This window comes from Alligator mississippiensis, chromosome 7, assembly GCF_030867095.1.
Source record: "Alligator mississippiensis isolate rAllMis1 chromosome 7, rAllMis1, whole genome shotgun sequence".
NCBI classification, from domain to species: Eukaryota; Metazoa; Chordata; order Crocodylia; family Alligatoridae; genus Alligator; species Alligator mississippiensis.
The window spans coordinates 52,042,055-52,065,250 of record NC_081830.1 but is presented as its reverse complement, the minus strand read 5'-3'; the positions used below and the strand labels follow the sequence as shown (position 1 = coordinate 52,065,250).

The window sequence follows — 23,196 nt, the reverse complement described above, 5'->3', positions numbered from 1 at the left end:
CTCCTGCTGTAGATGGAACCTGTTCGCTTGGGGTAGCAGGTAGGAAAGTGGCTAGGCTGGTTGGGGGGCGGGGGGTAGAGTTGCAGCTGGGTGTAAGCGGGAGTGCTGCGTGGAGCCTGCACCCAGAGGAGCAGCAGGAGCACAGAGCTCAGCTGGGCAAGGTGCGGCTGTGAGGATTGGGGGTGTACTCCTCCTATGGCTTGCAGCCTCAGCTGCCTGGCAGCAGCAGCTGGCAGGGAGGTCAGGGCGCTCATGCCCTGCTCAGGCACCTAGTGGGGCACAGCTCTGGCCAGTGCTGTATGGGGTGCAGGAGCAGAGCCTGCCTTATCATTAGAGCTCTGTGCCATGCATTTGCAGCTCCAGCACTCTCAGCGGGGGAAGCCCTGCATTGGAGCCTGCTGTTTCTCCCACTCCCTGCTGCACAGGTCCCTGCACAGGAGTGGAGGGAGCCCCGCCCCCTGCTTCAAGCGCAGGGCTTCCCCACTGCGAGTGCAGATCTGCAGGAGTGTGGTGCGGAGTCTCAGCGATAGAAGTCGCTGGGCAAGCGGCACAGGTGTGTGCTCCTTGACCCCTGCACAGCACTGGCTGCCTCTTTCACAGGGGCTCCAATCTACACTCCTGCAGCTCTGCACTCGCAGCAGGGAAGCCCTGTGCTGGACTCCATGGAGAAGCAGGGAACGGGGCTCTCTCCACTCCCAGCAGAGTGCGGGGACCTGCGCAGCAGGGAGCGGGGGAAGCAGCAGGGTCCAGTGCAGGGTTTCCCCCACTGTGAGTGGCACGCGGGACAGAGCCCCAGTGATAGAGCAGGCTCCATTCCCTTCTCCTGTGCAGCGCTGGTCAGAGCCACACCTGTGCTGGGCACAAGCACCCTGACCTCCCTGCCTGCTGCTGCTACCAGATGGGGGGGGCTGCATGCCATGGTGGGGGTGTTGTGGGGGTCCCTACACCCCACACACCCACACCCTGCCTCCACAACCCCCATCAGCATATGCATACACCCCAACATACCCTATGCCCCCCTACACAGCCACACCCTCTCACAACCCCCCCACACACTCCCACCCCCCCACACACACTCACAATATATAAAAATGACACTTTATTTTTGAGTTATTATGCAGTCCCTTCTATATACAGTACACAATCACAAGTCATGATAAATATTTTTTGTAATTAAAATACACTAGAAGTCAAACACCTACTATATGATTTGGTTTTTTTTCTGGTTCTAAGATGGCAACCCTCCCTCTCAAAAGGAGTATTTGGGAGTTGGGGGTACTTCCAATGGCAAAGGTTAGGGGGTAGGACTTTTGGTCCCAATGTGGCGACCAGGGGATGGGGCAACTGTCAAGGGGTGGGGCTACCTATGTGGCCTCCGACAGCTCACCAAAACTTAAGTGGCCCTCCACCCAAAATAATTGCCAGCCTGTGCAATACACAGATCACATGGGGAACTGAAAGATCAGATTTACAGTACTTTCACTTATCTGTTAGGCTCTTATGAATCCTAAAGAAGCTAACACGTTAGCCAGGTATACAGTTCCCCACTTTGTCTTGCACAGTTGTGCCCAACCTTTTTACTTAGTCGGCCAGATGGATAGAGCCCAGTCTAGCTGTGTGTTGGATCAAGGCAGTGGTTCCCATCTGGCACCCAAGGCAGGCTTGGTGGGCAGTGGCTGGCTATGCAGAAGACTGTGGGGTGGGAGGGGTGCAGGCTGGCCCCAACACAGACTTGCAGGGGAAAAAGGGGCATGGCCAGCCCTACAATGAGAAGGAGGTATGGCCTAGCCCCAGCCTGAACCTAAGGGGCAGGGGGAAATGGCCTGACTTCAATCCAGAAGCTGGGAGAGAGGGAAAATGGAAAGGGGGGCATGTGGAGCTTGGGGTTTGGGAATTTGGCAGTGTGGGGAGTTGCCATATTAATGGCCACCACTCGTCCATCACCACATTTCCAGACCCATAGCTTCGTTTGGCCTGTGGACTAGAGTTAGATCACCCCTTGTCTGAAAACTCAACAGAAAAGAGGGGATGTAGAGCCATTTTTTTCCCTAACTGAAATAATTTATGGGAAGATACTTTCTGTAGCAAGAAAATGATACCAGAGGAGACTCTGTTCAAAAAGATTTTAATGTTATCGGAGAAACAGGAATTTAGTAGCGGGAAGGACTGCCTGGGGCATTGAGTCTAGTCCATCTGCCACTGCAGGCACCACCACAGTACATCAATCTTACAAGGAGCTTGTTTTTTTTCCCACACTACTGCTAATGGAAGGCAATTCAGAACCTTTGTCTTCTGGTGGTTAAAAAGCTGTTTTTAATTTCCAGTATAAATGTGTTTGGTGGCCAGTTTATACCCATGCATTGCCATGCCAGAATTGGTCTTAAATGTTAATAGTTCTTTTCCCTCTGGTGTGTGTAACTGCTGATGACTTGGTAGAGAAGAAACATTTTCTTGCCCAGCCCTTTGTCTTGCAGGGATAAATAAGCCAAGATCTACTTGGTAAGTTTACTGTGCCTGGTAGTGCTGCCATCAAACATGTCATGTGGCTCCACACAAACTGCCTCCTAAACTAGAAGCAGTGTAGTCGCATCTACACAAAGCTGTGGGTGGGCTAATTAGGTTGATGGTCAATCATGCTATTACTTAGCGTTAGTTACTTAACACTTCTGTAGGCATGGCTGTATTGCTTCCAATTTAAGTAAATTGACCATAAGGATGTTTGGGACACTGATTCTTCCAAATCTGGCGCTGCTGCAAGCAGAGGTGGGGGCAGGGTGGGACGGGCAGGTGGGTGGGTGGGCAGCGGTGCCTACCTACTTAGTATGCTATGCTGCTCTGCACTGCTCTGCATGCCTGTTGGACTGTGCCCTGCATTCTTGCATTTCCAGGATTCTCATTTTAACTTTCACCAGCTGGCCGGAACTGGCCTCTGAAATCCAGGACTATCCCAGCTAAACCTGTACGTATGGTCACCCTAAATTTAACAGGCAGATAGCCCAGAGCAGCATGGTGTGCTGTATGGTGCCACTGCTGGATGTGGTATGTTTGCTGTGTAGATATGTTTTTAGTTTCTTCTATTCCTCTGATTATCCTAGTAGCCATTCTCTGCTGCAGTTTGAGTTCCTCTCTCTTGAACGTGGGTGACCAGAACTGTAAACTGTACCCTAATTCGGAGGTCAGCAATCTTTTTAGGCTGCAAGTCATAATGACCCAGCTTGGGTTAGAGATAGGTGGGCATTAGGACTCAGCTGCCACTGCCACTTCTTCCTGCCCACAGTACAGGAGAGCTGCGCAAAGCAACTGCAAAGCTACTGCTTCTTCCCACCGCAGCATGGGAGAAGCCCCTGCCTCTGAATGCTGCTGAAGCAGCTGGATCCAGCCTGTGGGCCTGTGAGCCATCAGTTGCCTAGATGATGAGGTTATGCCTGCACAATGACATTAATACTTCCCTCTCTCTGATGGAAATACCTTTCCCAGTACATCCCAGGATTACATTTACCCTTTTCACAGCCATATCATGTTGGATGCTTTTGGGCAGTGATTGACTATTATATCCAGCTTGTTTTCATTTTCTGTCCTTATGAGCTCCCATCCAAAAGTATGAATTCTTTTAATGTTCAAGGCATTTTACTTAGTACCATGTGACATTTTGATTTAAAAATGCTTCATGTGAAGTTAACAGGGTGCACAATAAATGGATTAAGAACAGTCACTGACACCTCAAATGTAAGTATTGGGGAGACATAATAAGCAAAACCATTTCTGTTCAATTCTCTCAGTCTGATTCTTGATTCAACAGGATTTCATAGTTTTATCAATGATCTATACAGTGATGTAAAAGATTTGCTAGTACAGCTAGCAGATGAGACAAATAGTTAGCCATGAGACCAGGCTACTGTTGTGGATTGGTTTGAAATACTAGTAACAGTCCAATAGAAAGTATCTGCATTGAAAACTCAATCCAAACCCCTTTGAGGCAGGGCAACAGGTACACGCGGAAACAAAAAAACGTGCCCAGCACTGCAACCTTGCAGCACAGGGAGAAAATTAGACCTCCGAGGGTTTAAAAAAGAGGAGCAGGCAACCGGAGTCTGGGTCCTCCAGGGAGATGCTCTGGCTGTCAGAGCATCTCTATGGTTGGCCCTCGCCCTGGTGCTGAAACACATGATGGGCCAGGCTGCGTGTTTCAGCACCAAGGCTCCAGTGCTGGTGAGTAAGGGGTTGGGGGGGGGGCTGGAGCAGGGGGCAGGGGACCATGGGGGGACCCCTGCTGTGGCTGGCAGCTCCCCCTACCAGTCCCCGAGACCCCCACACCTTGGCGAGGCCGGCACCTTGCCCTCCAACCCGCCGAGGCCCCCGACCCCTGCTGCAGCCGGCCCCTTCCCTCCCAAGCCCCCCTGATCCCTGCCCCCCTCCCATAGTTTTAAAAAACAAAATAACCCCCCCCCCCCCCGCACTTACCTGCCGTCTGGCTGACTGGGGCCCCGCCTGCACAGTGCAGGGCAGGCTGACAGCCCCAGCAGCCCCAGCCTGGGCCCTGCTCCCCCCCCCCCCCCCTGCACTGTCCTGTGCTGCCTGGGGAGCTCTGCCAGGAGGCCCTGGAGCCCCCCCCCCCCCAACCCCTGCTTCTGAGGTAAGCGGAGGCTTTTTTTTCCTTCTGTTTTTTTTTTTTCTCCTTTTTTTTTTTTAAGTGAGGGTGCCTGGGGTTGTGGGGGTAGCCATGGCGGCCTGGGGGTTCAAGTTGGAGGGTGGGGCAGCCATTGGGGGGGCTGAAGCAGCTGCTGGGGGATGGGTCCAGGTGGGACAGCAATCAGGGGGCTGTGGTGGGGCATGTGGGCCTTGCAGGGGGGTGGTAGCCCCTGTGGGGACCATTTGGCCCCCATTGGGGGGGCCGAACGCCTTGTGTCGGGGCTCAGCTCCCTGTTGGGGTCTGAGCTCCCTGTTGGGGGGCTGAACCCCTTGGATGGGGACCGAACCCCTTGTGTGGGGCCAAGCCCCTGTGGGAGGGCTGAACCCCTTGTGTGGGAGTCATCGCCCCTGTGGGAGGGCAGTAAAATTATGTATTCATGAATTCATGAAACATATTTAGAATTCACTTTATTATTATGATAAGAGACTTGTTTTAACACTGTATCAATAAAACATTGTCCTACTGATCACTGTCTCTGTCTTTCTCTCTCTTTCTTTTTATAGTGGTCTCTTGTTTTACTTGTGGAGGAACATGGATTTGGGGGTATTTTGCAGCATGACTTTGGGAATTTTTTAATTGGGGATTTTTCAGTTTTCCAATAGGGAACACCAGAATTCCTCCTAGGGAGGCCAGTTTAAGGACCCTGCCTGCTCAGAGCTGGCACCTTGGACTCAGCTGGCTGTGGCTGACCTGCAGGCCAACTGGGGCCAAGAGGACATGCTTTGACAGTTCAGAGCAGGCCACCACACCCAGAACATCTTCCGGGCGATAGCTGCCCAGCTGGCCAGGCAGGGGGAACACAGGGCAGTAGTGCCGCACAGAGGCCAACCCTGCAACCACAGTCCACTGGCAGCTGGCCCAGAGGGGCAGATGCCTCTACTGGCCATGCAGGCCCCATCTGGGTCTGGCAGGTCACAGCCAGACTGCTGCAGTGGGTAGAGGGGGCAGGGAACTCTCAGCTGCTTCAGCAGTCCAGCTGGCACAAGGGGTAGTGTCCCCAGGTACCAAATGACTGGGCCCCAGAAGCTCCTGAGAGCTAGCAGCCCTGAGCTACTTGCCAGGGAGGCTTTTTATACTGCTGGGGCCAGGACAGGGCAGGTTTTTATACTGCTGGGGACAGCACAAGTGCTGGCCCCAGGCTGTAGCTCCCCCTGGCTGCAGATCCAGGAGGAGCCAGACAGGGTTATTTTGCCCCAAGTGGCACAATTTGCTCCACACCAAAGTGCATGTCTGAGTATGTGCACTGAAGCAAAAAGCCCCGGCTAAAATTTAGACCACTTCTATTTTGAGCTGCTGCAAGCACATGTGCTTGCATGTGTGGATGCGCCCCAAAGGTCCTGAAGGGATATCCTGCACCCTTCTTCTAAGAGACCCTCACTTGGAAAGTTGTGACTCTCAGAAGGCCTTAGGAGTCTCACAAATAAGCATCTAGCTATAGATCAGAGTAAGCTACATTGAATATATAATAACTATTACCAGTGAAGAAGATGCAAGCCAGAACAGAACCTTCTGTAACAGGAACTTACACTCCTGCCTTTCTCCTAATTGTCTTGCATACTTCTGAATTTTCTTGTGTCCTGTTTTATTTAATGCATTTCTGACTGTCTTCTTTTCTGGCTGTTCAGCAGAGCTCCTCATCTGCAATCAATTGAGTTTAAACATATTTGGCTGTAGATGAAGCCTGTCTCAGTGGGTTGTTAGTTGTATTCTGCTCCTGTCTGTGCAGGGCAAACCATGAGTTTGTTTTATTCTGATGCAGAGGAGAGGATTCTTGTTTAGATCTTCTGTGAATTCCATTCAAAAGAATATTTTTCCTTCTCAAATGAATACTTTTCGGGGTAAGGGATGTTGATAGGGTAGAGCTAGGAATTGGATGAGTAAAAAGCAGAGAGATGTAACGGCTATTTTCATATTTTTAAAGCCATATAAGTATAAGAAACAATATGTTTGAGACACTTTTCTGGAGTCTTTTTTTTTTTTTCTTATCGTGGATATATAAATAGAAAACCATTTGAATCCATTGAAGACTGCTTGGAACAGGAAAGAGACTTTCTCCTGCTTAGTGTGTGGGTGTGAAGGTATTATTGCTATAGAACGCTTACTCCTTACTCCAAATTTAGATAACTTCTGGGTGGATTCACTGTTGTTTATCTGGTGAGAGGAAATGCTGGCTGGTGGGAAGTGCACACTGAAGTGGAAGTATTGTTCAAGTACTTTAAGGCTTGTATCCCCCCCCCCCCCCATCTCCTTTTTCTATTCATCATCCTTCCTCACACACACACTTACAGTCTGAGATGCCATGTCTTTTTCTTAGTTATTCCAGTGATACATTTAATGAATTATGTTCTAGTACATGCTTTGCAGAAAGATAAACGTGTGATCCATATAACAGAGTACAGAAGTGCAAATTGGATGGATTGCTTGCAGGTGATGCATTCAAGTATGACTTGATTAATGTAGCAGTTCATACATGCAAATGGCATATATACATCTCTCTCCATTGATGAGGCATCTGTTGTGAGGGTTTTGCTGCATGGTTTTGTCTGGACTCTATAGCCCATGTGTTCTGTAAGTAGTGTCCTGAAACTGATGGCAACCTGTTTTAAATAAAGCTTGTTCAAGTTGAACTTACTTGGCATATCCCTAAACGTGCCCCTTAACAAGGTGGTTCCTCATCTCTCAGGGTTCCATAGGGTAAGCCATGTCTGCCTCTATCCTGCATATGGCAGTTTCCAAGTCATGTTGATGTAAGCCCAGCTTTGGTTGTTGTATTGAACCTTAATGTCACAGATTTGTCTCTATTTTCCTTGGAGGTTCTTTCCCTCTACTTCCAGCCCCCTCTCTCCACTTGGGAAAGTATGTATGTGCAGAATCTGGGGAGACCTCCCATTTTTACCCATCCATCTATATTTTAATCTCTAACCCCATTGCTTTATATTCCAAGCTTGGGTTGTTTTATTAACTGGCAAAATGGGTTGGGATTGGGATTCCAGATTGTAGTTCAAGTTGTGATAAAGGCAAATCTCTATGGCCTTCATCCAAGGCTCACTGAACACAATGAAAGCTTTTTTTTTTTTTTTTTTTTTTAAATACTTTGCTAAGCTTTCGATTATATTCCAAAAGATAGAGAGTAGGGCATTAACCTCTTTGGCTATTCAAACCACATTGCACATTTTATATATGGAAACTTTCTATGCAGTGGCTATCAGAGCCAAACCCATTAATTATACTTGAAACTTCATTACCCACTGTAGATATTTTTTTTACAACAGTGAAGCTAACTACTACCAGAATAAACTGTTCATTCCTGTGTTTTTCTTAAGAGTTATTCACTTTTCTTCCCAGGGATTCTGTAAGCAGTAGGTTCAGTTCTATGGTGGTAAACCGAGAATGCATTTGTTCTCATGTGGGAACAGTGGCTTTTATTACAGTTAAAATTTTATCCTTAAAGTTTGTCTGTGAAACATACCTCATGCACAAAAACCCTAAAAAGCTTTAAGGTCATACAAATACCAAACCATAACAAAGATAACATCCCAGGGTGCTTTGTTAAAACCGGTGAGATATATAACAACTGATCAATGTGTTTTTAGAGTGAACCCAGATTTATGTAGTATTTGATTTATTCTCTAGGCCGCCTTAGTTTTCAGAATCTGTGTTCTTGGTCTGGTAAAAAGAATATCTGGAAACAAAGGCAGCTGGTGTTAATACTTTTATGGGACTATTTGTGAGTCAAAACTAACACTTTAATTTCTCTTTTATTGCCCTCCAAAAAGAGGTAAAACATTCCCTTTTTTAATTTCTGTGCAGTGATTTCATGGGCAAGCTTAGAGCTCCTCATCTTTTCTGGATTCCATTAATGTATCGTCTGTTTTCGTAATAAAGCTTATTTTCAAATAATTCACTTTATAAATATTAGCAAAGTATTAGTTTTAATGTATGGTAAATGTTTTTTCAACAACATATCTTAAGGTGTGTTTTTGTTTAATGATGTGCAACAGTGTGTGTGGTTTTAAAAGGACATAAATAATGCACTTTGTAAATGCTAAAATATCTAAAGCATTTTATTTTTTATTATTATTTATTTTTTTTAACTCAAATTCATAGATGATTCATAGATGTTAGGGTCAGAAGGGACCTCAACAGGTCATCGAGTCCGACACCCTGCATAGGCAGGAAAGAGTGCTGGGTTCAGATGACCCCAGCTAGATACTCGTCTAACCTCCTCTTGAAGACCCCCAGGGTAGGGGAGAGCACCACCTCCCTTGGGAGCCCGTTCCAGACCTTGGCCACTCTAACTGTGAAGAAGTTCTTCCTAACGTCCAGTCTAAATCTGCTCTCTGCTAGCTTGTGGCCATTATTTCTTGTAACCCCCGGGGGCGCCTTGGTGAATAAAACCTCACCAATTCCCTTCTGTGCCCCCGTGATGAACTTATAGGCAGCCACAAGGTCACCTCTCAACCTTCTCTTGCGGAGGCTGAAGAGGTCCAGGTGCCCCAGTCTCTCCTCATAGGACTTGGCCTGCAAGCCCTTAACCATACGAGTGGCCCTTCTCTGGACCCTCTCCAGGTTATCCACATCCCTCTTGAAGTGCGGTGCCCAGAATTGCACGCAGTACAGGTACTCCTCACTTAACGACCTACCTGTTTAACGACGTGCGGACTTACGACCAGCTCTCCGAGCAGTCGGTATTGTACAAAACATATTGTGGAAACGGCAGTACGGTGTCTCAAGCCAAGGCACGCAGTATCAAGGGGCGGCTCCTCGCTTATCGACCAATTCGCTTAACGACCTAGTCACAGGAACGGAACTCGGTTGTTAAGTGAGGAGTGCCTGTATTCCAACTGCAGTCTGACCAGCGCCCGATAGAGGGGAAGTATTACCTCCTTGGATCTATTCATCATGCATCTGCTGATGCACGATAAAGTGCCATTAGCTTTTCTGATGGCTTCGTCACACTGCTGACTCATGTTCATCTTGGAGTCCACTAGGACTTCAGGATCCCTTTCCGCTTCCGTGTCACCAAGCAGGTCATTCCCTAGGCAGTAGGTATGCTGGACATTTTTCCTCCCTAGGTGCAGCACTTTGCATTTCTCCTTGTTGAATTGCATTCTGTTGTTTTCTGCCCTTATGTCCAACCTGTCCAGGCCTGCTTGTAGTTGTTCCCTGCCCTCCAGCGTGTCCACTTCTCCCCACAGTTTTGTGTCATCCGCAAACTTGGATAGAGTACACTTCACTCCCTCATCCAAGTTGCTGATGAAGACATTAAAGAGTATCGGTCCAAGGACCGAGCCCTGTGGGACCCCACTGCCCACACCCTTCCAAGTCGAAACCGACCCATCCACTATGACTCTCTGGGTGCGACCCTCTAGCCAATTTGCCACCCACCAGACTGTGTAGTCTTCCAAGTCACAGCCTCTTAACTTGTTCACCAGTATGGGGTGGGATACCGTATCGAAGGCCTTCCTGAAGTCTAAGTATACGACATCCACCCCCACCCCTACTCCTGCGTCCAGGCGTTTTGTAACCTGGTCATAAAAAGAGACTAGATTAGTCAGGTACAATCTGCCTGCTACGATGTTAAGCTTATGCTTTTTTATGGTATGTTCTTTCCTTTGCATTGGGAGCCACTTTGTCCTTAGTGTATTCAGGGGTGGATCCACAGATCTCTGACATCTTTACTTTGGATCATGTTCTCAAGACCCAGTTCTGCTGAGAAGTACCCTGTTAGACAGACAGTCTTATTGATTTCGATGATATTTCTTTTTGTAGTAAAACTAATTGCCTAAGTAAGGAAGTGTTTCCAGAATTAACAGCTATCCGCGTATCCCATATAGATTAAAATCAGTGAAACTTGGTGTTTGCATGTATTTGTGTTAGCATTTATCCACAACTTAGATCAGTATTTGCTAACCTCATGATACCTGGATTAATATTGGTGGGACACTTCACTCTTACGCTCAAAGGTGTACATGTAGCTAATTTTTTTTTCAAAACATGACACATTCCATTCCATTCCCCTGCCGAAGGAAATCCATACCAGTGCTCAGATGTACTGTTAAAAATGACACCATATATAGCTTGCTTTAATCAGATGATTAGTCCCCTATTCCAGTTGTTGTCACTCTTTTTTAGCCTCAAAGCCCCCCTCCATAACTTTTCTGAATTTCCTGGTACTCCAGTTGAAAATCACTAAGATTTAGATCTAATTCAGAAAAGATAAGGAGGGGGGATTTGAAGCTAAGAGTCGGGGAGCAGGACCTCATCCTGCTATGTCTGCCCCCTACCAACCTTGATCTGTACTTTATGGGGCAAGGGCATCCCCCACTGCTGAGGCTACTCATGCCTGGTCTCAAATGCTGCTAGCCACCCCATGGCCCCTCCTACCAACCCTGGGAATGTGGGAGGACTGGAGGGGATGAGCCAAACTGCAGAGTGAAGCTCCATCTGTGCATTTACCTGCTCATGCTACTGGGAGTGTGGAGTGCTGGCACAGGGGCTGCCTGGAGGTGAAGAAGTGGTGGGGGAAGGTAGCAGCAATAACAGCAGTCCCCAGAGGAGCAGCTGCAAGTGCCCTTGGAGTAGCTGGGATGGGCACAGGGTACCGGATGGGGGAAGAGAGCATTTACTTCCTCACACAGGGGGATCTTGTGGCACACTTCCATCATTCTCACAGCACATTTGTATGCTACAGCTCACCCTTTGAGCATCACTGACTTTTTGATGTACCCATGTTTGTGTAGCTTAGGGGACAGAGCATTGGACTGGGCATCAGCAGACCTGGGTTCTGCCATTGATTTGCTGGGTGAAATCAAATGAGTGATTTCACCTCTTTTGTGCCTCAGTTTCCCTGCCTGAGTCTACTGCTACTGGACTATCTTTATAAACCACTTTGTGGTTTGCTAATTAAAAGTGTTATCTGTGTTAAACAGTAGTAGTGTTTACAATTGTGCAGTTTTAGTAAGAATGCTCCATACACATTTTCACCCATAATAATTTTACCAATCATATTCAAATAATACAAGGAGAAAAGAAAAAAATAGGTCAGAAGATGAGGGAAAACAGCATGTGCAGCACTCATATAGTCGATGATAACACTGTTTGTGATTCTGAAGCACAATGCTTCCCAGAGTATAACAACTTCTGTATGAAGCCTTCAAATTATTTCTACCCTATTTCAGTTGTGTGTGCCACTGTGATGCTTATTCATCCTGTTTTGGCTTTAGAATTTTTGAGACTTAGAGACAGTTTTTTCTAGGGCTTGTCCTGTCCTCATTTGGGCACTGAGTTCCAAATCAATTACGGTGGAGAAGAGCCTGACTCAGAATTTTAGAATTGCAAATTTGGCACCTTGTGTGTATTTATGTATATGTATATAATGTATGTGTCTTTATGTGTATTGTAAACACAACAAATTAAACAAATATGATAAATTAAATAAACCTGTATTGCTTACCATATCCAGCCATGACAGAAGGTGCTCAGTGATGTATCTGTTTTTCAAGTACTACTCCCTAGAGGGTGCCATATACTAACTTTTTATAGGCCCTCATTTAACTGTTTACTCAGTAAATGGGTGATTATTTTGATAATTTATGACAGTATTTTGAAAACATCATTACTATTAGTCATCAACTAATACCACTATAAGTACATAAGAAATCAGTAGACTGCATTTGGCTCAGCAATTTGTTCAGCTATAAATAATGTGTTAGAAAGGAGAGGATATTAATTAAAAAATAATGTTACTGAATAGTAAAAGAATAATACTGGCAAAGGAAATGTAAATTTAAAAATATATGTATTGCACAGAAACCCTACTGGGAAGTTAATGAAGTAAAAATTTGTGATCCAAGTTTACTAACAATAAATCATAAAGATCCATTTGTTTAATGGGAGTAAATTTACCTAGTGGCAAAGACTTCGGCTAGGTATAGACATTACACTTATACTCATATAAGTGCTCAGAAGCTGGTCTAAACCCATAACCATATAGAAATTCAGCACACACAGATCAGCTTAAAAATGGCAGAACCCTGTCTAAGATGGTTGGGTCTCCCCCAGGGGATTGGCAGAGATGCCTGCAGGATGCTTGGGAGAGTGAGGTGGGGCTGCCTCGAGCTGTCCTACTGAAAGGAGCAGGGCTCAGCACCAGCTCCCACAGCACCCTGCCCTGCCCTGCCCCGCCCTACACTACTGTGCCTTGCCCAAGTCTAACCAAAGCTGGTGGGGACAGTAGCTAGACTGGAGCCCAGTACCACCCCTGAGAGATGGGTCCCTAGCAGTGAAGTGGGCAGGAGGAAGGGGTGGGACCCCCACTTCCATCAGAGCAAGAGTCTGAGCTGCCCTGCCCATCCTTCCCCCTTCTTCAGGGAAGACCCGTCTTTACCTCGGCTCCAGGTGGCAGTGGCTGTTCCCTGACTTGGACTTCACTGGGCTGCGAGCAGAGTCATGCAGTAAAGTCAGTCAGGAGCTGGGCATGTGCATGCAGGTTTTCACCAATCTGGGACTTTTGCTTCAATTTTCTCCAATGGCCGGGATGCTAAGACAGCCTCCGAAATCCAGGAGGTATAGTCGCCCTATGTTTGCACAATACTTTGAGACTTCTGGTTAAATGTATACAGCATGCAAAAAAGATTTACCTGTATCAATAGCTCCTGGTAACTGTAAATGACTGAACTTTCTTCAAATATGCTTATTCCTCAAATGTTCTTTTAAACCATATCCTGGAGAACAGTAGTTAAACTTTCTAATGCTGGTACTTTCTAGTGATGTACACACTCTAGTAAACCATGGTTTCATGGGCCCAAAACTGTGGTTACACCTGGAGTAGATAGGACAGCTCAGGAGGAAGACTGCAACAGTGACATCCATCCTTCTAGGATGTTAGAGCAGGGACACTGGCAGCAGTGGTAGAGGGGGCAAAGGAACTATACCACTGAGATCCCTTTGCATTACAGTCTGTCTCCTATAACTGGCTGAAGGGACCTAATTCATAAAGTGAGCACATGGTACTGGAAAACGGGCGTACGTAATTTAAAAAACATTTTGTTTTTTGTTTTTGTTTTTTTGGTGACGCTATACTTGTGGTGGCGGAGGCACTTTAATTATAAGCTTCTGTTTTCAGGGACTTGATGCACTTTCCATAAAGATCATGTTTTAAGCTGTTTCAGACATTTGATCTCAGCCCTGAAGTTGATTGATTTGGAAGTTTGGTACTGTTCCACTGTTCTTTGTTTGATTTGAGCATGAAGAGAGATCTTCTGACTGTGAGAAATTTTACTTATATAATGCTATGCATGCTGTAGTAAAAGGGCCTTTGGCATATTTAAGAACTGTCTTTGCAAAGAAGAATAGAATTTCCCAAAGGTGAAGAGTAGTATCAATCCACATCTATGTTTTAGGAGTGCTATGGCAGGTTATAAGTATAAGTCTAGGTGCAGGAAGAGGAACATTGTAGTTCTCAAGTCTCAGAAACTCCCATCTGTATCTGTATTCAGCCTATCATCATTTGCTTCATATGCTTTTCCATGATTTGAATTGTCTATGAGTGTTTTAACTTAACTGTGGAATCACATGACTGATGTTAGCCACCTTGCTTAATGCACTACTGGAAGTTATGTAGCTTCCACGGTGATAAGTGTAGTATAAGAACTTCTATAGAATGGAATTAGATAAACTAGAGATCTAGAATCATCTGCAAGATGAAAACACTATATGCTTTTCAGTTATAGAGGCTCTGACCATCTAATTTGCTGGCTGGTTTCGATTGCAGGTGTACTTAACAAAATGTAGCCAGTTTACTCTGCCCATGTCTTCATGCTGAGGAAAGAGCTGTGAGATGCTCCCATCTATCACTTTGATTAAAACTCTCAGACTGCAGCTGCCCAGGCTGTTCATGGCTCTAATCTGAGTTTAGCTTTTTTTGTCTGGTTGAGAGTTGAACAGACTCTTGAGTTTTGCAGGTTGGCTTAAATTAGTAAACAGTTTCTGTGAACAAATATTGGCCTTTTGGATAAATATGCTTTGCTCCATCTTTATTCATGTGGAGAAGCCACCAGAACTACCTAGTAAATAGTGTGGACATTACCCCTTATAATTTTCTATGTAGTATTGATTATTAAGTATTACTATAGTGCCACAAGGTCTCAGCTGTGTTCAGGACCCAACCAGGCAAAACTTTGTATGTTCCTTAGGGCAGATACAGTATCTAGTATGTGTTTTACAAACTTATGCAGATATATTTGTGCTGTTGAATGGTTCCTTAAATCACATGCTCTTTCTGTCTGACTGGGTGACTGACAGTATTATGAAAAGGGCTCAAACAAGTCTTTGAGTCTCTCGCAATATATTTCAAGATGGCTGTACAGACCCTTCCAGTATGAATCTTCAGGCAGATGACATAGCATTAGAGTTTAGACTTAGACTTGTGGTAAATAAAATGTATAATCTATGTAAGCTTTCATGGCTAGATAGCTAGCTAACTAAGCAAACAAATGAGAAGAGTAAGTTCTTGTTCAAGTGAATATATGAAATTGTGCAATCACATACAAACCACGTCCGGATGTTTGTAGCATTCCCATGATACCTCAATCCAATCTAAGGTTTCCGATACAGAAGGTCTGTATTTAATTTAAAGACCTATTCACTTAGCTCAGGAGTCAACAACCTACGATCTGTGAGCTGAATCCAATCAGTAAAGAATCACAGAAAATTAGAGTGGGAAGGGACCTGAGGAGGTCATCTACTCCAATTCCCTGCTCAAAGCAGGACCATTCCCAACTAGATCATCCCAGCCAAGACTTTGTCTAACTGCATCTTAAAAATTTCCAAGGATGGAGATTCCACAGCCTCTCTAGGTAACCTGTTCCAGTGCTTTACTACCCTCCTTGTGAGTTTTTTTCCTGACACCCAACCTAAACTTCCCTTGCTGCAACTTGAGACCATTACTCCTTGTTCTGTCATCTGCCACCACTGAGAACAATCTAGCTCCATCCTCTTTGGAACCACCCTTCAGGTAGTTGAAGAGGTCTAATCCAACCCACAAAGGTCTAGTTTGGTTACGGAGACCTTTGGTATGGAGCTGTGCAGTACCGCCAGTTCTTTTTGCATTCGGTCCCTCCACTGAGGAGCCAGCTCCTCCACCACATCTGCATTTACCCTCACTCCAGAGGGGATGGAGAGTGGTGAGGTTCAGTGCAGGCAGCTGGCTACTTATGTGTGTTGGGGGGGAAACAGGGACTTGCTACCAGGGGCCGGGGCTGCCTTGTAAAGGGTGGCCTATGCCAGCAAAAAATTGCCAACCCCTGCCTTAAGTGAATAATCTCCTTGGAAAAAATAAATTCATTCTCAGTAGAAAGCACTGAGCTCAGGGCCAGAAGGTATAGGAACTATAGCCATGATAATTCAGTAGTCTGGGTATAAGCCTAAGAAAAAAACTGATTTCTATCTTCTGCTATATCATAGATTTATAATGTAACCATGGGCAAACCTCTTAGACTTCCCTGTGCCTCATTTTTCCATTTTAAAATGGGAATAAGAGTAATTCCCTAGCTTGCAAGGATGTTATGTACATTAGCATGCAATTCTGAGGTGTTCCAGTCCAATTGAATAATGGGGGTGGAGGCACATTAGAACTTTTATTTTGCAGCCTATATTGGAGTAGCAGTACCAGCTCCTCTATACCAGATGCCTTAGGTGCAAGTGCTATTAAATTGTCATAAATCTGGACATATTGTTCTGTCCAAAAATATTTTCATAGCTTCTACTTGTATGATAAATGACAATTATAGTAATCTGGATGATATTTAGTTGCCAAGGGAGTGTCATAATTGATTAATGTTGGTGAAGTACATGGGAGATGCAAAGTTTCATATAAACATTTTTTTAAACTGATTAAATACTAATGAGTGTTCGGGAAAGTAACTAGAACTGTCATCATTTTTCTCCTGTATGAGTGTTAGAGAAAATTACAGACACTGTAGAAATAGGATGCATCTAAACTATTTTAGCTTTCTTGTATTCTCACCCATTTGTCCCTTTCTGTCTTCATAATAATCACTAGATTGTTGGTTCTTTTAATGCTGCCCTGAGTGTAAGGCACTTTTTTTAAAAGCATCTTGTGTGAATGATCCTGTATAATAATGCATTATAATTTATTTTCTATCATATAAGAATGTATTGTGAACTTAGGATCCCAGACAAGCTATCCATTGGTGTCCTGACAGCATCTTACAGATGGCCTCCTCCCTTTCTCTCTTGTAGAAGGTTAAAGAGCTTCATTCTAAGTAGCACAAATACTCCACCACCTACAGAAAAAATACTAAGGTTTATATATCCACATCCTGTGGATCTGAAAAGCTACATGTATTCTTATCACAAAGCTTTTTGGTATTAGCTTACTGCTTTACTCCTTGTTATGCTGTAAACCTCACTATTTGTCATTTCCTTTCTGAATTTTGAATACTAATCAGCTGACTGAATTCAGTCATGTTAAGTGGGCCAGATATTACAGTTCTTAGACAGAACTTCAAGTGAAGTCACTAGAGCCAAGGCAATTGAAGAGAGTTGTAGTTACTGATTGTTGCAGCATAAAGTTTGCAAATGTATGCAGTTACCAAAGTAGTGTATCCACAGGCTGAGGTAAGGAGGAATAGATGCATATGTCCAAGAAGATTTATAATTAATAAAAGTTTGTGATGCTTGATTTCATGGAAGTAGGGATCTCTGAATCCACATCTAAAAGTGGGCAAGTTGTGTCCTGTTGCATTGTAACCTGTTAAAGCAGGAAGGAAATGATTAGTGAAATGAGAAGAGGTTGTGAGAAAGGTAAAAACAAGAGAGTAGTTATAAGAAATATTTTTTTTATGATATGGTAAAAAAATACGCCTGGGCATATTAGCAAGGAGAGTGAGCCCAGTGGTCGGGGTGCTCCCTACTGCTTAGGAGACTCAGGTTCAAATCTCTGCACTATTACAGTCTTCCTGTACAAGTCATTTAGTTCCAGATTTTAAAATACTTAATGTTTTTAATGCTTAACTCCCATTAATTTAAAAAAGTGGTTAGATATTAAAATACCTCTCAGGGTCTGACCCGTAGTGTCTTTGTGCCTCTGTTTCCCATCTATAAAAGGGGGATAAGAGCACTTTATTTGGATGTTGTGAGGATAAATAAGTTAGACTGGCATGCTCAGGTACCATTGTCAAGAGGACCATATAGTACCTAAGATGTTTAAAAGAAAGAAAGTCAAGGGGCCCCCAGGCTAGCATAGTTAAGGCATGCTGGTTTCTATAGCCCATGATGCAAAAGGGATGTGGTTAGCATCATCTCCAGCTGCCTTTGACTCTACTGTTCTAATGACTAGGTACAGATAGATAACTGTCTGAGGAAGTCACTTGTACGCTCTGTCAAGCCTGTAATGTGTAGGAGAATACAGAAAACGTCACTCAATTTCACTCAACTGCTGCAGACTTTGTAACATAAACTGCTTCCACCAAAGTCCTCACCATTCACAGTGGCTAGTAAGTGTGAACAGAGTGAAGAGTTGCCTGATAAAACCTTCTCTATGCCAGAACAATATGTGCCAGTGTTCAGAAATGACCACAGGACTAGGACTGAAGTGAATGACACAGTTGTTCTGAATAAATTTGATAATCAGGGTTTGAGATTTGTCATGGAAATGATAGGAACACTCTTGTTTGGACTTCGTAAGAAAAACAAAATAACTAATATACAGTAAAAATACCAAAGTCACACATAACATTTTAAAGAAAGTAGCCTATAAAACTTTTAACTGATCAACTTATATCTACTGTGATCTGCAGGATTCTGGATAGCTGCCAGTCTAGCACTGGAGGAAGATCTTTTTTCTCCTACCACGGACCCTACAGACTCGGCCAGTGTAACAGTTCTGTGCAATTGCCTTTTAAACCATGTGTGAGATTGACACGTAAATGTTCACTCCAGAGTAAATTGGTTTCACACTATACTGACGGTAGAATAGACGCATAATATACAGCTTTAAGGTGGTCACTTCACTTGAGGGTGAAGTTACCCTTCAGTAAGTGAAGGGTATCTATACATTTATGTTGGTTAAAGCAGTTGTGTTTCTGTTTCTTGAGTGGGTTTCACTGTGGTAGCCGTTCGCTCAATGCAAACTGACTCTAGTGCTTGCTGCGGCTAGCCAGCATGGGAGAGCTAGTCATGTTTCTGCTCCTTACTACAAAGTTAATATGCTATGGGATAAATTGCTCTGTAGTCATGTTGTGTGGCTGCACCACAAGGAATACTTTACTTCACAAATCGTTCCATTTACTTCAGCCGGTGGAGCTAGGTCCTAGCTACCTTATAGTGGTAATGTTTAGAAGGTACCTAACGTGCCTAGATAGTGGCTGAAGGTTGCATCCCAACAGAATAAAAGAATTGATAAGAGATTATCATAATCATAGCATACATTTAGAAGACACTTATATTAAGAAGTAAAGCCACTGTTGCCTTATTTTAATTCTGATGTAGCTGCATTCAGCTATTGTTTTGATGTATTTTTAGACTTTCTTCCCTTACACTCAGTTGCTTCAGCAAAATATCCTTGAAATAAAGGCCTTTTACTGCTTCATTTTCCAGGATTACAATCCTAATTTGCAGGCCAGTTTCCAAGATTCTGACTTGCTGAGTTCTGTATGTGAGAGATATGTGTTTATTCATTTTTTTCCTCACTTCTTAAGAGTGGAGAATTACTTGCCAAGATTCTGCCACCCATACTTTGATTCACTAATACCCTGCTCCACATGTAACCATAACAAAGGCAGAGAAATTGCTTGCAGAGGATGGGCCTGATCCAAAGCCCAGTGAAATAAAGGGAAGTCTTTGCTTGGATTTCAGTGGGCTTTGAATCAAGTTCCAGGGTACTATTTAGCATGTATATGGGTGATAGTACTGAATTCAGTTTTATCATGGAAGCCAAAATTCATTTTTAAAAAATCCTCTTCAGCTTTCACAATGGAATGGTGTATTAGTAAAAGAAAATGCCATTGAAGAAGACAAAGAGAAGCATTAACGGCGCTTAAGAAGGTGGTGCAGCAGTCACCATAACAGCCAACTACAAAAGCTGAGCAGGAAGTAAGCAAGAGCCAAACTGATGCTGTTGGAATTAGTTAGGAATTTGGGTTCCACAGCTGCCAAGTGTGTCTTGTGTGGCCAAGGTGTCAACTTCAGTACTGGAGCAGATAGGAGATTGATGGAAATATAAACAATACTAGCAACAGCAGGCAAGATTACTGATTTTGTACAGAAATTACACAGCTGTGCCACTGTGCTGTTGTAATTGCATTAGAAAAAGTCAAACTAATAGGCATAAAAGCATGACATGAGGCCTCCTCTCTAGTGCACTCTCATGTATAGATGCAACCGTCACATAAGAGTGTATGTCTGTTCCTAGTAAAAGATGTAGACATGGAAGAGCTGATCATAACTGAATTATTGACAACCTGGCTTTTTGTGCAATGTCTGCTTGTGCTTTTAGCTGTTTTCCTTTAGAACACAAATCAGTTTACCCCAAAGAGACATGAGAAATCCTGGCAGCAAGAACATTGCTTTAAAAGAACACATTTCACTTCCCTAGCATGTGTTCTAATTAAAATAATACTGTTTTTTGACAGATTACTGGACAATTAAAGCCTAATCAAACCCAGTGCAGAATGGTCCCACGGAGCTGTGTTATCCTATTCCATCTTTAGAAGGTTTATAGGAAGAGTATTTCCAAAGATGATATTAACAGAAATTGCTTTTGTGCAAATAAACTTGTCTGTCATCAATAGAAACAGAAGCCTTTGTATAGGATAAATGTAAGGCAGTTGCGCATACTAGTTTGCGATGACTGTTACATTAGAATCACTATTGGAAATTCTTAGTTCTCATTTATAAGAGAAATCCATTTTCTGCTAGATATTTTTAGTGCTAACTTTCTCTGAAGTGCTATTATCTTACACTATATACCATTAGTCCTTGATATGTTTCCAAGCTGGTCATGTGATTTCTAAGCATTTCTTTAACTGCTTTCTGAATGACTTGTCTGGCAGGAGTCGGAATGCAAAGTTGTTAACTGCTAACAGCCTGCAGCCTCTTTTCTTTTCTTGATTTTTTTTTTTTTTTTTTTTTTGATAAAAGATAAAATGCTTTATAGTTACCTTTCTTAAAAGGTCAGCTGTGCCTTTTCTGTGTGACCTCATTAGCAGTGATCCTTTTCCACACTAGCTGTCTATAAAAATGTAAAAAATGTTAATTTCTGCAGAAGAACTGCCTGTGTGGGAACACATAACAAATATACTATTGAAAGCCATTTCAGAGATAAACACTGGCATTTCACATCAAACCATGGATATTTTAACATGAGCCACGTGAAGCAGTCCAGATTTTTGCATTATTTCTACTTGTTACATTTACAAATCAAATGAGCTGACTGTTTCAGTAAATGATGAGACATGAAAAAATGCAGCTCAGTTCCTCAGTGAGCCACAACTATTTTTCCCAATTAAAGAAAAATAGCCTAAATGAAGTATTTTAGAAATATTGTCAGCCTTAAGTTTACACATGATTATTAACGGGTTCTTGTAATTGATCCTGTCCTGATTTTTAAATGCACAGCTGGTTTCCTTAAACTGGGGATTTTAATAATTTTGGTTCCACAAGGCTGGAATGAGAGGAGGATTATTGTAAAACACAGGAAGCACAAATGTTCTCATGTGAATTCAGAAGCATACACAGGGAGAAAAAGATCTTAATGTTGCGTGAGTGTGTTTAGTTTCAGTGGATCAAAATCTTTCCTATATCGCATCCAAGCTATTTGGTTGTGATCAGATGATCACAGCTCAAGGAAGCGATTGGAGAGCTAGCTGGCTGCAGCTGCACTGTAGGCTGTTTTCAGGGACAAGGAGCCACTGTTTTTCAAACGAAGCATAAACATAGAAGTTATTTTGTAGGCTTCAGGATGCAGATATGGGTTGTGCTGCCAGCATTGTTCTGCTTCAAGCCTTTCGTTCTGTGGTACAGAGGAACTGTCCACATATTTGTAGACGACGACAAGAGGAATTGTCACATGAAATTCTGCCACTGGATAGTGATGATGAAATGAGCAGACCCAGAACTCTCATCATAATGGTACAGTACACTTTAGCAACAGACTCAGTTGACAGGATTATTATTACAGATGTTATGGGATTTATTATCTTTATATAGTCACAAGAAAAGAGTATTTGAGGAACTGTTTGCAGTCATGTTAGTCTTGTGGCAGATTTGTTGTCCTTGTCAGACAGCTGAATTTTTACTTTAAAGCTGAAACTGTGATGTGCATGTATGCTGTATACAGAGTAATGTTCTGTTGTTTAATTTATCTGTGTTGTGGTACCGTTGTAAGATACTGCAAGCATTAAAACCAAAATGTGGATTATTGTATTTTATGTTAGATTTTGAATGCCAAACAGCAGACAGCTGGGAAATTGTGCACTGTTTCATTGAAATTGAAATTACCTTCCCATAGGTCTTTGCAGCAAACTGTTCGTGGCAAAAAAACCCAACCCTGTCTGCTTTACTTGTTCTGAGTAACCCTTAAGTAAAAAATACATAGTTCTTTTAGCTGAGTAGTGAGTTTGTCAGTTCTGTATCTTTTTTTTGTGAAAGATAGCATTCGGATGGAGGTTTCTTGTTTTATGAACTAGTCCTTTTTGTTTTTTTATCTTATGCTGTGATTGTAATAAAACAAGTACTGTAGGCCATTTATTAATGTTCACATGTGTGTTAGAAGAAATCCTTATTTAAATCATTGTTTGAGAAGATTATATAAACTTCTTAGTTACTCAAATTCCTCAAAAATTCTGGAAACGAAGTATAGCTATATCTTGTAAGTGTATAGCTCTGAATAGTGTATTATCTCTCTATATTATAATTATAGTATTTAATACCATATTCTGCTTCTTGCCATGGTTTAACGATCTGATTATTTCATTAGTATTTTGGCCAATTTACATCAAAGCCATCATGTACTGTACTTCATTTGAGTAATATAGAGACTCTCAACTAAAGTACATTATGATGAAGTCTAAACTGTGTCCTCTGACAGCTTGTTTTATCATTATACATAGTAATTCATACATAAATGTGCATCAGGAACATTAGATAATTTCAGACCCATCATGAAATAATAGTGGCTTTATTGCCTTTGGAAGTGCCATGCTGCAGTCATGGTAACTATGATGAGAAACAGTGGGCTGGATCCTAGCTAAGTCAACCTACCAAGCAGAGATTCTTATCTGAGGTTTATATTGGTAATTGGTTTTGGGAATGAAAGAGAAAGATTTAATCATTTTTAAGTCTCATATCTTAAATCCGTTGTTTTGCTTTAAATTATAGTCTCCATAAAATGCATATTTCTTTTTGTTCAGTCAAAGGCTAAATAGCCTATCTCTGAGGAATTAAAACATATCGTCTCTGATGATGGTAATTATTTGGATTAC

General features: G+C 43.2%; 1 protein-coding gene across 5 annotated transcripts in view; it reads left to right on the top strand.

Annotated features, from left to right (window-relative positions):
* Positions 1 to 23,196, top strand: part of DOCK10 (dedicator of cytokinesis 10) — a 275,097-nt gene that overhangs the window by 37,601 nt on the left and 214,300 nt on the right. For 2 of the 5 annotated variants that reach the window (XM_019491795.2, XM_019491794.2), the window contains exon 1: positions 21,575 to 21,844. The exons of 2 other annotated variants lie outside the window; for them this stretch is intronic. In XM_019491795.2, the coding sequence (XP_019347340.2) occupies positions 21,683 to 21,844 (162 nt within the window). In that variant the 5' untranslated portion in view covers positions 21,575 to 21,682. Of the gene's footprint in view, positions 1 to 21,573; positions 21,845 to 23,196 lie in introns of those variants that run through there. One more of the 5 variants, XM_019491796.2, reaches the window with a different exon arrangement.